General features: G+C 42.4%; 1 protein-coding gene and 1 long non-coding RNA gene across 9 annotated transcripts in view; one reads left to right on the top strand and one right to left on the bottom strand.

The window, feature by feature from the left end:
* Window positions 1-77: 77 nt before the first annotated feature.
* On the top strand, window positions 78-13,979 carry klhl17 (kelch-like family member 17). Of its 8 annotated transcripts, none has more exons than XM_018665984.2 (12): window positions 78-309; window positions 2,854-3,118; window positions 3,927-4,048; window positions 4,152-4,373; window positions 7,060-7,176; window positions 7,272-7,503; window positions 8,207-8,351; window positions 8,627-8,794; window positions 8,973-9,061; window positions 9,230-9,303; window positions 9,450-9,631; window positions 11,547-13,979. In XM_018665984.2, the coding sequence occupies exons 2-12, from the start codon at window positions 2,905-2,907 to the stop codon at window positions 11,773-11,775; spliced, it is 1,794 nt and encodes a 597-aa protein (XP_018521500.1). In that variant the 5' UTR covers window positions 78-309; window positions 2,854-2,904; the 3' UTR covers window positions 11,776-13,979. The 8 variants fall into 8 exon arrangements, with proteins under 8 accessions (XP_018521500.1, XP_018521505.1, XP_018521499.1 ...); XM_018665983.2 differs by lacking the exon at window positions 78-309 and adding an exon at window positions 348-1,079; XM_018665985.2 differs by lacking the exon at window positions 78-309 and adding an exon at window positions 348-1,079 and having other exon boundaries at window positions 2,837-3,118.
* The window catches only part of LOC127142561 (uncharacterized), a 34,722-nt gene continuing 30,692 nt past the window's right edge, over window positions 11,738-15,767 (bottom strand). Inside the window, exon 3 of the long non-coding RNA XR_007813398.1 lies at window positions 11,738-11,846. This is a non-coding gene — a long non-coding RNA (uncharacterized LOC127142561). The remainder of the gene's footprint in view (window positions 11,847-15,767) is intronic.

Raw genomic sequence — 15,767 nt, 5'->3', positions numbered from 1 at the left:
GTTTTGATCATATGCGAAACTATCATATTTACTCATAACCAACAAGTAATCAAATCTGAAATGTAAAAAAACAGTCGGCGAGCACACCAACCTCGAAATTTCACTGTCAAAGCTGTGTGTACAAGAACAAGCAGTGTTTTGATGCCACACGTGAGGTTTAAATTAAATGACCAGCTGCACCGGAAAACCGTAGAGGAGATCTTTTCCTTTTAATGTTTTTGTCCGTCACGTTAAACATCCACAAAGCTGGGCAAGCTTACAAACAGGAAGAAATCACTGCTGTCACATAGACACCGACGACGGCTGGTTGTGAGTGTTGGTTTTAATTTGTCTGTCAGGCAGAGCTAACGTTAGCTAATCTAGTTATCCCATGCATAGACAATATACACTAAACTGTGCCTTTTATTTTAGTAGTATCATCATAAATGCGTAGTTTCTATTTATATACCGCCTTCAGTAATGGAAAAGAGGATTATGATCTATACATTATTCAACTGTGAGTTTATGAGTTGGCCGTTGGTGTATGTTTGATTTTTTTGTCAGAGGTAAGCGAAGTGGGACATGGTTGGGGTTCTGACCAATCATGGTGCTTCCGAGAAAAACCCCGCCTTTCGCAGTAGCATAAATGTATTTCTCGAACACACTTCCGGACTCTGACCAGACACAAAGGGACGCTTAAGGTCGCATGCGTCCCTTCAAATAATAAACAAGCATCTATTGTAAACCATCGACATTTGCGCTTAAGAAATAACTTCCTGTATGTTTCGCGTTTACTTCTACCTTCCAATGGTATCACATTTTAACAGTATCCGCAGCGTCGCTACTTTCATGTCCGGCAGTTCGAGCTCCACCTTAACAAACCGATGTCAGCTTTCATGCAGTTTTTTTGCATTGACGTCAACCGCATACAGCACAAAACAGAGGCTTTCTTCATATTTCGTATGCTTGAGTCAGAATATGGAGAGATAGCCAGACACTGGTACCAATTTTAAACCAATCTGACTGCGACAGCTGCAGATTTATCTGCCATCACTTCGAGGAAGACACTGTGTCCAAGGATAACCGCAACACAACCACCGGTAAAGAAATGACACATTCATTCTCTCTATTGCCGCTACTGCAGCTGATAGCTGCTGTAATTCAAAATAGATGGAGTGGGGGTTGGGGGTTCTTCAGATCACATGAGGAGGCTGATAAATGAACAGAAACATCCCTCTCTCCGAAAGAGATAATAGTGCAGCATTTGTGTATCCGACAAGATTGTGCATGTTTGTCGAGGAGTCACCAAAGCTTTGTGTGGATGTCAGCCAAGGTTTAGAGCCAGAGAGGAGAGAGAGAGAGAGAGAGAGAGGATGTGCTTTACTCTGTTAGTTTTAACTGTGGCAATTGTGTTGTCACGTCTGCCCCAACCTCCTGTGTAATCCCTGTTTGCAGTATTGTCTCATGTTATTTCCTTGAGCGCGAGGGCTGATCGCTCCCTCACGGAGGAACATGGTTGGTGTGTTTTTGTGGTCTATTGTGTTTTGGAAAATGGGACCCAACGCTAGACGCCAGGCAGCTGTGGTGACATTTGAGATGGTCCTCAGTGGGACAGCGCAGAGTGTTTAGTTGAAAGAGTGCCTCTGAACAGATGACAACATTATTATGAGACACTGATCCTCGGTGGATTGTATATTTGACCGAGAGACACGTGAAACCTGACTTTATCAGAATCAATAATATGATGTTATATTTCAGCCTTGAGCGGTGCATTTCTTGGACTTCAGACTGATCAATATTACTCCCTTATAAGGTTGTGATGGCTGCTTATTTGTCCTAATTTCATAAGCTTGTCTTATTGTCACAGAAAATACTATCTACATTTACAAAAATGAAAAATGAAATTAAAATAAAGCACTCCTAAAGGATAAGATTTATCCACATCCCACTGTAGGATACACTCACTCAAGGACAAGCTGTGTGGTATGAAATATTTAAACTATTTATTTACCTAGCTATGGATATTCTAAACAACACATTATCTATGTGGAAGCTCTCCATTAGTATCTTGCTACACACTCAAACCAGTCAGCTTCCGCCCATACGCCTATGTTTCTACCCTTGTAAGGTATGACTACATCAGATTCAGCATTTCTGAGTAAAAACATTATCTTCCTGAAGTCTGTTTTAGGCCTGTGATGTTCTAGCTGGGTATACCTCGTACAGTAATTTGCCTTGGTGCATCCTAAATATTCGTCAGACAACAACTTCTAAGATGCTGCATGACGATGGTTATGCAACGTTCTGAAGTGTGTTCTCCATCCGAGAGCAGGCAGCTGAAAGTACAAAGGAAAAGGCTAACTCAGGCTACATCCTTCTCTCCTCCCACCCTGCCTACCCGAGGCTGCAGCTGGGATGAGGTGGGGGTGGGGGGCTCACAGCTAATTCTGGTGCAATTAAACTTGCTAGTCAGAAGTCTTTGAAATTAGATAAACCAAGACCGTTCAGTGGATGAGAGGCCTGCATCAATCTGATTGCAGTTTAAGTGATGATGCCCAGCTTTTGACAATGATATTAAATCAGTCTTGACACTGAATGTCAAATAATCAGGCCAGCCAGCCAACCTACGAATCTTTGTAATTGCGCTAATATTCCTGTCATGTCGGTAGGCTTCCTGTCATAGCTGTCGAGATGAGTACCATAACAGTAACAGCAGGTACAATGATTGCTCAGGACACCTGTCATAACACCTGCATCCCTGCAGATGAACTGAGCTCTTGCAGGTGGAAGATTTTCCTGACGACAAAAGACATTTTTATAGGATAATTTAAATTGGTATTAACTGACATTAAAACAGTTTTCTGGGGATTTCAGTTGCCCAGAGTGCGGCCCAGGCAAGAGCCCGCGACCGCCACATCAGGCACCATGATGGAGGGGGGCATGCAGTTGCTCAACCGCGATGGCCACAGCATCTCGCACAACTCAAAGCGCCACTATCACGACTCCTTCGTGTCCATGAACAGGATGCGACAGCGCGGCCTGCTATGTGACATTGTGCTCCATGTCTCCAACAAAGAAATCAAGGCGCACAAAGTGGTGCTGGCATCCTGCAGCCCCTACTTCCACGCTATGTTTACCAGTAAGTTCAGTCCACGTTGTACCAACTTGTCTGATTTATTCCCTTTCACCCTGCCTGTTTCCATCTCACTTTTTGCTCGTATCTCCGAAATCCATGAAGCCCGGCATGTTGCATGCGTCAGACATTTTAAGCTCTGACATCAAACTGCACATCATTTTGTTCTGTTGCTCATAGTTTGATGACACAACCACTTGTGTGTGCAGTGAACACCACCTCATCCTTTCAGCATCATCGCAGCTTCCTTCCCCCTCTTCCTGTCTGAGGCACAGGTGTTCAGATGAGGTATGCGTTTGTCTCAGATTTCCTCCCGATACTAAACCTTTGTCAGGGTACAATGTGTCTCCAGACAGTTAGTTGTCTGGCTTTGAGACTCAGCTGCGAGGCTGCTAGGCTTCCTCTCGTCTGACCCAGTCACTAATTGGCCCATTTTAACAGAATCTGCTGATCTTTTGTGATCATCTAAAAAGCGAAATACTGCAGATGCGGCGTTTGCGATTTCTTCAGACTAATAGAAGATGAAACACTGGACTCCTCATGTGAAACCTCCTGACATGTTGTTCTGCAGGAACACCCACGTTGCACAAGAATGTATAGATTCAGGACTTTCAGAATCCTCCACAGTTAAAACAACCGATTAAATGGACAGCAACAAATGAGCTGTGCTGATATTTGGCAGTGGTGATGTATACATTAGCAGCTGCCACGTGTCAGCATGATCGAGAAGGGAGGCAGCTATATTAGTCAGAGTTTTACTGGGTTTTAACTTGTAGGAAAAATGTAACAGCTCTCGTTCTGTGCGGTCATGCAGATGAGATGTCAGAAAGTCGGCAGACCCATGTGACCCTTCATGACATCGACCCTCAGGCTTTGGAGCAGCTAGTCCAGTATGCCTACACAGCAGAGATCGTGGTTGGGGAAGGCAATGTGCAGGTAAGGTAGAAGATTTCAAATTCAAAGGCAAAACTTTTGTTTTGACGCTATTCATCATAAAGACACAACAGACTTACAGTGTATTTCCACCTGTAATTGCTAGACGTTGCTCCCAGCAGCGAGCCTGCTGCAGCTCAATGGGGTGCGGGACGCCTGCTGTAAGTTCCTCCTCAGCCAGCTGGACCCCTCCAACTGCCTGGGCATCCGAGGCTTCGCTGACACGCACTCCTGCAGCGACCTGCTCAAGTCAGCACACAAGTATGTCCTGCAGCACTTTGTGGAGGTTTCCAAGACAGAAGAGTTCATGCTGCTGCCACTTAAACAGGTAAGGGTGATGCTTTTTTTTCTGTCTCCTGCTGTGTCTTTTGCACATTAAAAAAATGGTGGTGAATAAACAGATGCTGGTAAATCTGTCTTCTGTAAAGTGCTTCCTCTGTTTGTCAGTCATACTGATAAGTTTCTTACTGTGACATTTAGCTGTGTTGTTATATTCTGCCACCACAGGAAACTTTGATATGAAAGTAGAATATGTTTTCACTGTGAAAAACACTGCCTAGTAGACAAAACATTTCCTAATATGACCACTTCAGTGGCTCAGCTTGATTAATCCTCCCAGTTGCTTAGGAATATGCCACACGAAACAGAAAGATGAACATACAGTAATACTAAGAAGCATTTCATATTTGTTCCTGCATATTGTTTGTCATATTCTTCTCACTAATACGACCACAGCTCCCTGTATCCAAACCAGTTTTCCACAACCACACAGGCTCCCCCAGGGAAGTGGCCTCGAGCATGCAGTCATGTCTTTAACATTCATGAGAAAACCTCTCTTCTTCCTCAGCTAGCTGCATCAATCGCTGTCTGTCTCTTGTGGTTTTACTGTCCCACTGTGCTGCCATGGACTACTTTATCTGGCACATCAGCTTAGCCAAACTATCTCTTATTCATCGGCTGGGCACAGCAGTGGCAACGCTGTGGTTCCCGTCCTGGAAGTGGTAATTAGGCAAATCCAGTGAGATTTTCACAGCTGCTGTGCTGTTATAGATAGAGCTAACAGCATTGCTTACTTCTCTGAGGTGTCAGTAAGTGTTTCTTTTTTGGTTCCACTAATTTACTGTTATTTATTCAACCAGGGTTTGGGGGGAAAATTTTGGTTAGATTTAGTCAAGCTAGTTCAGCATTCAGCCGTCAAGTGCAGCAGCAGTGGCCAGACAACTGCTAGCTGGATTCCCAGACTTGCACACCAGCTACTCATTAGAGCTGCTCAGCTGCCAACAGATCAGACCGAGGCTGATTCTTAGTGTGAGCGTATATTTAGAAGGGTATTCCTAAAAAAAGAAACCATTGTTTTCAGAGAAACTACCCCAGTTAAATAAAGGTTAAAGTAACAATGAAGGCACAGTCTGTGATCCAAATGTACAAAATAGCATAGCTCTGCGACCCAAAATCAACACACAGGACTGGGACCTGCCATAACTCTAAAGCTAATTTACAATGTTAATGTTTTGCTTTTATTGAAACTGGCTTCAAAACATCATACTAAATCTAAATGTTCAGCAATGAATTAAAGTGGTGCTAAAGTTGTGCTGATGTGAAGAGAAGCAACAAACAGCTGCCAGCATCACTTTCCCATTATCTTCTCACCTCTCTAAGGAACAATTCCCACAGCACTGAGACACTCTCTCTATCTGTGGCTTTCAAAGCCTTGAGACTGGATCTTCAGTGTGAATGTGTGGGCACAGTCCATTAAAACAGTAAAAGTTAAGCGTCAGAAAGGCAGATTAAAAATAGACTAGTTTTCTTCATCTCTCTTCTTCTGTCTCACTCTTTCCTTTGGCTTTCCACCCATTCTGTCTGCAGCTGTTCTGTGTCTGTCATAAATCTGCACCAGATCTGGATTTATGTACTGGCTGCTCTAAAGGACTCTGAGCTCACGGAGCTGTGAAATATGCCCCATATTTCTTTCGTTGTTCTGTAAAGGAAGTGGCGAAGCATGACAGGATTTTGACTAGCCAGCTTTAGTGATGCTTCACTGGTGTAGCATTACATGTGTGACATTATGAAAACAACAAAGGGTGGATGCACCCTAATTACTCTGTGCATAAAGACGTCTTAAGCATCTTGACGTAGCCAAAACCCATTTCATTCATACGCTTGCATTCCTGCAGCCATACTACAAGGACAGTTAATACTCTCGTAAACACAGGCAGTTTTCTTTAACATCTCCTCCACACACACACACACACACACTTTTGTTTGAGTTAACATGATGCAGTGTGTGCATGCAGAGGTAAGAGAGACTGCAGGGTGGGGCAGCAGCAGCAGCAGTATATCTCAGTGTGACTGTGGATTAGTGGAGGCTGTTCCTGGGAGGCTGTTAACCGTTGCCCTGGCCAGGCAAGACAGCAGCAGCAGCAGCAGCAGCAGCAGCTGCTGGCAGCTCTGGCCCCACCCAGCCCTGCCAGCTTTGGGTTGATCTGGGAACAGTGCCAGCCAGCCACTCAGACTGCAGCACTCATTGTGCCACAGACACACACACATAGTGGTAACTTAAATATATCGTAGCACCACTACACACATAGAGACCTTAATATGACAAACAAGTATTTATGTGTGAAAGTTAAAAGGGTGATTTTGTTTTGCTTTATTTTTCATTGATTGATTAAATAAGTGTCATTGTACAAGAACACAGACAAAGCAGAGCATCAACTATCCCATCAAATATCAGTCTGGGTAAAGTGTAGCAAATCAAGGGAGAAAGGAGAGGCAACAGCTCAGCAGACTGAGTTAGGTACAACACGAAGGAACTGCTGTCTGTGGCCAATGCAGTTTACTTCCTGTGTGTTGACATGTTAGGTTAGGCAGTTTTCACTGTCGCCTTCTTTCACTTCTGCAAGTGCTTTTCTGATGATCACAGTTGAATTTAAGGTACTGTGAGTTTAAATCTGAAAAGGTTGCTCTTGTAAATGAGAATGTGTCTGCCCATCTGCTTTGTCCTCTCCATCCAGGTCCTGGATTTGATCTCCAGTGACAATCTCAACGTGCCATCTGAGGAGGAAGTGTACCGTGCTGTTTTGAGCTGGGTGAAACATGATATAGATGGACGCAGGCAGCATGTACCTTGGGTAAGACCCATTTCACCTCACATGATTTCTCAGAATTGGCTCAATTTCCCCATCCTGATCACAACTCACCACCCACTATCCTCTGTCTGCATCAGCTGATGAAGTGTGTACGGCTGCCATTGTTGAGGCGCGACTTTCTGATGAGCAATGTGGATACGGAGCTGCTGGTGCGTCATCACTCGGAGTGCAAAGACCTGCTGATCGAGGCCCTGAAGTACCACCTGATGCCTGAGCAGAGGGGAGTCCTCAGCAACAGCCGAACGCGCCCGCGACGCTGTGAGGGTGCCAGCCCTGTGCTCTTCGCCGTTGGTCAGTGTGCCCCTGAAGGTACCCACCAGGGTACACTTAAACCACACATCTCATGTCACTGCTAAACTATACAGACATCAGTGTTTTACAGCTGGGAGATAAAAAATAGTGATATAATTATAAGATTCAATATTGTTTGGGAGTTTTGTAGTGTTGTCATGTGACGTAAAAATTTTCCGTATTTTGATGTGTGCACTGAAGTAAAGTGAAACACTTGCTTGAATGCCACTTCCTGCTTTACCATATCTAGATGAGTAATGATTTTCTTTTCTTTTCTTTTCTTTTTTTCAGAGATCATATCATTGGTTTTTGTTTTAGTTTAAGTTGTACAAGAAAAAGATCTCATTTTGTCAGTGGAATTTTGTTGTCGGAGCCTTGCATACCTTCAAAATTCTCTCACAGCTAAAACATACAACTTCAAATTAAGTTCATTGTTTGTTCCTAAGCCTAAAAACATACAACATACTTGTTTATTCATTATTTTAAAATGTAAATATCCAAATAAAAGCTATTCCTCAACAGCAATTAAGATGGGAACTTGATTCTGCACTGGACCACGAGTCTATGTGGGTCTCAGCCAACATTACCCCACAACTTGGAACAATTCCTCTGTAATGATGGCACACATAGGCCAAAATCGTAATGCTTACAATATAACTTTTTAATGTTTTCATCAGTGCTTGATGTTAATGCATTTTTTTCACCATGTTGTGTGTTCCAGGTGGTGGCAGCCTGTTTGCCATCCATGGAGACTGCGAGGCGTACGACACCAGGACAGACCGCTGGCATATGGTGGCATCCATGTCTACTCGGCGGGCACGGGTGGGCGTGGCAGCCATTGGCAACAGACTCTATGCTGTTGGAGGGTGAGTGATGAGCACCATAATGTTGACCTTTGACCCAAAACTAGTCAACTCACCATTACTCAAACATTTGTTATGTTTACAAACCTGATGTTTACAAAGAGATGAATGATGCAAAAAATTATTGCTTCAACCTTGTGCTACTGATAAGCTGTCATGGTCTTTCATCTATTAAAAATGCCTTTTAAACTAGTTTTCCTGTTTACATACACTGCATTAGAGATGATTCAAGGCAACATACTGCTACCTCAGTCATTAAAATTCCACAATCTCCTCAGGTATGATGGCACCTCAGACCTTGCAACCGTGGAGTCCTATGACCCCATCACTAACTCCTGGCAACCCGAGGTTTCCATGGGAACACGGCGGAGCTGTTTGGGTGTAGCTGTCCTGCATGGCCTGCTGTACGCTGCTGGAGGTTATGATGGAGCCTCCTGTCTCAACAGGTACAGAGGGAATGACATTTTGGTGATGAATGCTAAACATCTTCACACTGTTAAGCCTCGATTCAGTACAGTGTTATAGCTTGTCGCAGCTTTTTTGTGTGCTCTCTAGACCAAGTCTCAAAGACAGTTTGAGTAGGACAGCCTTGCAGTGAATATAAGTCTTTTTCTCCTTTAACAGTGCAGAGCGTTATGACCCTCTGACCAGTACGTGGACCTCAATCGCTGCCATGAGCACCCGCAGAAGATATGTCAGAGTCGCAACTTTGGGTAGGAACTTGCAAGAAAACATAATATCACGAACATACTGTTCTACTGTGTGTATGTTTATGTTTCGCTGTCTACATTTTAATATCTGGAATCAAGAGGGAGTTACTAGTGTGGTATTCGACCGCTAATATTTACATTCCAAGTGTTTACTCCCTTTTCCCCCTCCAGATGGCAGCTTGTATGCAGTGGGAGGTTATGACAGCTCCTCACATCTCGCAACAGTGGAGAAATATGACCCGCAGGTAAATTGTCTGCTGTTAAATTTATCATCAAAGCAAGTTGTCGGTTGCCAGGTTTAGATCAGCTGAATGTGAAAGGAAAAAAACTGACGGTATGGATGAATGTATGAACATGTGACCAATGCGCAATCTCTTGATTTAATGAACAGAGCAACACATGGACAGCCATCGCCAACATGCTGAGTCGGCGCAGCAGTGCCGGGGTGGCCGTGCTGGACGGCATGCTGTATGTCGCTGGAGGCAATGATGGCACCAGCTGCCTGAACTCGGTGGAGCGGTTCAATCCCAAAACCAACACCTGGGAGGGAGTGGCCCCCATGAACATCCGCAGGTTAGTCAGAATTCATATTGATTCAAACAGAACAGGCAAGTCCAGTTTCAATGAAAATGAAGAGTCTTACAAAGCCGTTAAAAGTATAACATAGGAAGAAGTGAAATTCTACCCACAATGCAGCAAATACAACATTTTAACTGCTACAACTCACTTTAAACATAAGAGAGTTAAACTGCACAAGAGACATGAGCCCTGCAGAGATAAATGTTGAGTGTGGAAGACTATCAGCCACCAAAGCAGTTGAGAAAGCAGCTAGCAGCCAAATGTATTTCTGCGTGTTACATCACAAAGGTAGAGATGCAGTTTACTAAGTTTAAAAACTTAAGAAAATAAGTAGGCCTCATTTCAGTCCAACATGGCACAAAAGGTGCCATATGTTAAAGTTACACAGTCACATAACTCACTACAAGCCTCTGCTTTATTTTTATCAGTAAAAAGACCTCTCTATTACAATCGAAGCAGAATTTTGCAGGATGTCTGCAGCTCATATTTTGAGAACAAAAATTCTATCTCCACTCTCTTGGACTTTCTGTATTTGTTTATGTGATCTCGTATAGTTAAGAGAGAGAAAAGATGTGAGGAGATGGCAAATGACAAAGGACCTGGGATGGATCCAGGGAATTTAATTAAATGAGACACACCTTAACCAACTGAGCCATCAGGACAACCCGGTTCTACTATGCCAAGTGCAAAGGTTCAACTCACAGTAATGATATGCTTAAATGCATTCACCTGCAATGCACTCAGTATTTTTGCTAGGGCCTGTCCAGTTTTTATCCTTTTGTGCCTCATAACAAACATATCACCTTGGACAGGAAGGGTGTATGGTGCAAAACCCAGTTTTGCTTTGACTTAGGTAAAGGATAAAGTCTCCTTTGAAAAGCTAACACACACTGTAGTGCTGTCTGTATGAAACTTGTCAGAAGGGTACCCCTGCTGCGATTACTTTGCTCTGTGGAAAATGTTCGCTCTTCAATGCGTAGGATTTGGGGCATTTGAGCGTCTTCCTTACTGCCTAAACCTCCTTACAGCATAATCATCAAATGACCTATTTTCCACAACAGTCGTCACTTTCTTATTTCTTAGAAGATGAAACCTGTCTTGCGGTGGATTATCAAAGCAGGCTTGCGTACACATTCTCACGGCTTTGTATTGATACAAGATCAGCATCAGGGAGGGAGATTTAGAAATGTAGGAGTCAGTTATTTGTGGTCGTATCAGCAAAATCTGTTATTCCCCTGGCCCCAGACACATAGTGTCTTATCTGTGAGTCAGTATACTGTAGGAGCTGGGAAACCTAACAACAGTTGACTGTGGAGCCCCATGAATAACTCATGTGTTAATCAGCTGTGTGGCTCTGAGTGCTTTTCTTATCCAGTTGCTGAGAGGCTCCATTTACACAGCCCAAAGCATCCACTAAAGTCATGGCTGCCACATGCTGAAAATCAATATTCAAATGTATTTTCAAACCTAATCTTTGCTAACTTTCCCACTGGTCCTCAGCTAAGATTAACAATCACATAAAGTATTATTGGTACTTCATGGCATGAAGCTGTAGTATTGATAAAATTAAAATATATCAGTTATTGTTCCATTTGTACGACACATCTCACAATCTGTTTTGTCTCTTTCATCTTTCTATACCACCACTGACAATGTTCATACAGTGGGTTTGCATATTGTGTGTGAAGCACACAGCATCCAATGTAAATTAACAGGCACTGGACTTCTTTTGGCACTCTGATAAAACTTGAATTAGCTAGATGAAACAGAATTCAGAGAGATTAATTTTCATTTCAGATGAGAGCCGCAAAAATGATTTGTCATACAGTACATTAAAAATATGGCTGTACAATACATGCAGAATTTCTTACTCAGATTTTTGTTTTTTCTTTTTTTGTTTGCTTTCCAGGAGCACCCATGACCTGGTCTCTATGGACGGCTGGTTATACGCAGTGGGAGGCAACGATGGCAGCTCCAGTCTCAACTCCATCGAGAAGTACAACCCACGCAGCAACAAATGGGTGGCAGCGTCCTGCATGTTCACGCGGCGCAGCAGTGTGGGAGTGGCCGTGTTGGAGTTGTTGAACTTCCCGCCGCCTTCCTCGCCCACCCTCTCAGTTTCCTCCACCAGCCTTTGACACGGGGTCACCGCTTGGCTGAGCTCAGCCTCTGCTGCTACAGCCCAGACTGGCTCTGGGAAGAGACGCAACTGCTCGGTTTGAGACGGGGAAGAGGAAGATGACAGGAGTGGACAGGTAAATGGAGGGAAGGGGGACAAGAGGAAGAGGAATGGTGTGAATGAGGCTCCTGGTTTGGTTATTATACAGTACCTTCAAGAATTAGTGGCACTCTTGGTAAAGATTTGCCAAGCATGGTTAAAATAAATAAGAGTATTTAGGGAACACCAGATGATTGCTGAAAGATCCACCAAGATTTTTTTTTTATTATTTTATTTTATGGTCAAACCAATCTGGCTGCTCTTTACCAAGTTTGCCAATAATTTGGAACTATATTAACCAGATGCCTGGAACTGTACAGCTCCACCATACACATACCAGCTCCCACTCTATTCAAGAATATTTCTGGATAAAGATGTGTGAACAGTGACCGGTCTTTCCTCAAGCCCCACATTTTTCCCCACCACTCCAGTGTTTGACACACTCATCGTGAAATGTGGTGGACACTTAATTCTGTCATGTGTGATGTAAATGTATTTTGTTTGATGTTGCTGTCTTCTGCAGGATTTTTATTTTAATGTGAGGATTTTTTTTTTTTTTTGCAATAATGTATAAAAAAGAGAAACTGAATGATTTTACTTTTGGAATGTAGTGTTTGACTGGTTATACCATGCATGTTTACGTCCTGGCATTACCTCCCAACAGGAGGATAAAATGTTGTAGTGCTGTTATGTCACACTAGGTGGCAGTAACAGGCAACGTTATAAACCCTTCCCACGCTGCGAGAGAGCATGGATACAAATGACAGAAAAGCGAGGCCCTCAGATCTGTAAATGAGTTTGGATCCTTTTTTTATACAGAGAATAATTATGTTCAACCATATGTATTTATAAAAATGTATAAATTCCTATATATTCTGTTTTGAAGATGCTAACAGAACGAAACAGATCAGACCTATGACCATTTAAGAGTGTTTTTAATATATTTATTCAGGTGTATGATGTGCATATCGTCAGTGGAAATGACAAAGAGAATGTCTAAGTGTGAGAGAGGTAGTTTGTTCAGATTGTGTGCATTTGGAGCTTTTCCTGAGAGGACTGATTGTTGCATTTTGATATGCGGCATTTCATTTGCATTTCTAAATGTTTCTTCACTGCCACAAGCATGATCTCACATGACGCTGTACCTTCTGTCTGCTACATTTGTGCAAAAAGCTTCGGTTGCTTGCAAACCTAATGACCAGTCAATGAATGGACTCTGTATTTTCTTTAATCCTACTTCCCAATTATTTTTAAAAAGACATAGAGGTGGATATAATCCTCAGACATGTGACAGCTTAAAATGACATTAACGCAGCAAGTACTAGTTTACCTTCAGTATACCAACACTTGACACTAATGAGTGATGTTGTTGACACTTGGTGCTGTCATATTCCCTTCTACACTCCATCAAGTGTGGTGTCTTGTTATATTACCTCATTGTTGAAATGGATCCAACTCTGTTGCAACAAACTTTAAACTGAAACAACTGTATAATTAACCACAAATATACTGGCTATATAACCTGTGGCAGGTGATTTGGTAATGTCACAACTGAACTTGCATTGTCTAAAAGAAATGCATCACACTGAGTCTTTTTGGCTCAGTTAAGAGTAAATACCTGGGTTCAGTTCATGTGTAGCGCAGTGATGCCATTCCAGACTTCTGAGAAGTTGCCTTTTTTTTTCCTTATTTTGAAGGATTTAGTTGATCCGGCTTTGTTTATCTGTTTATCTAAAACTACCTTACTTTTCGTTAGAGTGGACCCAGTAGAATAGGGGCTGTGATGGTCTTATGGAGATGCTGATCGTGTGAAGCTGATGTAAGTCAGGAATAGACTCAGAGAGAAACGTGCACGAAACCATGTAAGACTTTGGCCTCCATTCTGCTGTTTGAACTGTAAATAGAAAGATTGCTAAAGTTATCTTAAATCCATTTGTGCAATTTCAATGTGACTGTAACCTTTTTTTAGTTTGTGTTTAATGTGGTGACAATTGTTTATTTATGTTTGTTATTTATGAGGAACTTGAAAATATAAAAATTTTGCACTATTGTGAAATGGAGCAATACTACACACTGTTTAAAAAAAAAAAAAAAGATAAATAAAGTTGTTTTCAGATGTGATAAGTTCCTGACGACTTCGAACATGCACATACTCACGGGTTACTGGTACAAAATCAAAACCATTTCCTGTAACTGAAAAGGTTGTTTCCCTGAATTTGTGTTGTACTCACTATATGTCACTGTGGATAACAGAAGCAGCTAAATTCCCAATGAAAACGCACACATACAAACTAACAACTAAAAGTTGTGTTGCTAACAGTGTTTGTTGCTAGGCTCACTATATACTGTTACTTGGTACCTTCCCAACATACTCCTCTTTCACAGTGATCTAAGCAGACAGCTGAACACTCTCACTTTACCCTTCTTGACCTCAGTCACATGGCATTCACACCTGTGGCTGCCTCGGCACACACTAGAACCTATGAACTTGCACTCTCTCAAAACACATACAAACACAGGCCGCATACACACAGAAAAATACCTACAGCTTTGAATGAATAAAAAGACTATGACTGCACACACATTAGGTTTAAAAATACATTCTGAGGACAACGCGTGGAGACATCTGTGCATGTTTGTTCGAGGCTTTGCTACACTTCCAATGCATACTGAATTGTGGTGGCACGTGCTCATGCAAAATAAAAAGTTGGGGTAAGAAACTCAACACAAACATACAACCTTTTTTTAAATATTTAAATCTCAAATAATTTACTTAGCACTTCTAAACTTAAAAGGTGATTGTAAAAGTTTGTAGGTTCCATCCTCACAAAGAGCAGCATGAATTCACATTGGTTACAATAGACAAGTTGTTCTGACATTTACATGCTGCTTCTGGCAGAGTTATGGAGTTCCCAGGATGGTTGACAGCACAACAAGGAAACAGTATTGTCGGTAAAACATACTGAACATAAGGATGGTGGTTTGAGAAGTTTCAATGAACTGATGCTGTCGGTCAGTGTTACTATTGGTATCCAGAGTAATAAAAGTGAAATCAAGCTGACCACAGCCACCGACAAACTACCAAGTTTTCACATCCAGCAATATCACCTATAAGTGTTTGAGCAAGTATGTGTTAGGAATTTAATTGACGCATGGACTTCTGTGTTCGCGTATCTCTCATTGCTCTAGCTGTGAGTCACCTCTGCTGCTATGAAGATGCTAATGAGTTTACAACCTGTCTGCATAAATGTGCTCACTCTGGAAGAGCTGCTGCAGCTGATCCGGGAGGTGGGGGACGGCCAGTTCCTTCCCACCGTCTTCCCAACATTCCTGCCACTGGAGCCTCTCCTCTTTCCCCTGGTGTCAGCCACTGCATGGACCTTATCAGGCCATGGAGATGCTGTCACCCTGTCTGGAAGGACTGAGGTGTCAACTGGACCACTGCACCTACTGAGAGGCTATACACTTTTTGACCTACTACTTAAGATAAGAGCAGACCTGTAATGGAAAATCTGTCAATCTCATCAAAACTGTTTATAACTATACAGCTCATGGCAATGTTTTGTAGTATAAATAATATGGACCTCTCAACCAAACACAAGAGCAAGAGTTGTGCTCAACAGCAGAAACGCACTGGATGGACAAAATAACAGGACCACTTTACAGTACAATATATCTTCAGTCAGGTGGCAACTAGTCTCTCTCTCTCTCCTGTATTTCCTGTCTGTCCTCACTGTCTTATCCAATAAAGCAGTCACCAAAAAAACAAAAAAACAACAACTTTGAAAGAAAAGAAAGAGGTTTGACAATCCTTACAAAACCATTTTAGAAGATTTTCAAGGAAATGTTTGGCAACTTACAGAAAGAGAAAGCTGCCAAACAGTAACACAGTTAAATTATTAGATAGGAAAA

This window comes from Lates calcarifer, linkage group LG6 (assembly GCF_001640805.2).
Source record: "Lates calcarifer isolate ASB-BC8 linkage group LG6, TLL_Latcal_v3, whole genome shotgun sequence".
NCBI lineage: Eukaryota > Metazoa > Chordata > Actinopteri > Centropomidae > Lates > Lates calcarifer.
This window is presented reverse-complemented; position numbering and strand designations above follow the sequence as displayed.

What these genes read in the sequence shown, in the direction of transcription:
- klhl17 (XM_018665984.2), top strand. Translation starts at nt 2,905, where the DNA reads ATGATGGAGGGGGGCATGCAGTTGCTCAACCGCGATGGCCACAGCATC. An exon ending in TGCTGCTGCCACTTAAACAG is followed by an intron (nt 4,374 to 7,059) that starts GTAAGGGTGATG and finishes CTCTCCATCCAG; the next exon opens with GTCCTGGATTTGATCTCCAG. An exon ending in TGGTCAGTGTGCCCCTGAAG is followed by an intron (nt 7,504 to 8,206) that starts GTACCCACCAGG and finishes TGTGTGTTCCAG; the next exon opens with GTGGTGGCAGCCTGTTTGCC.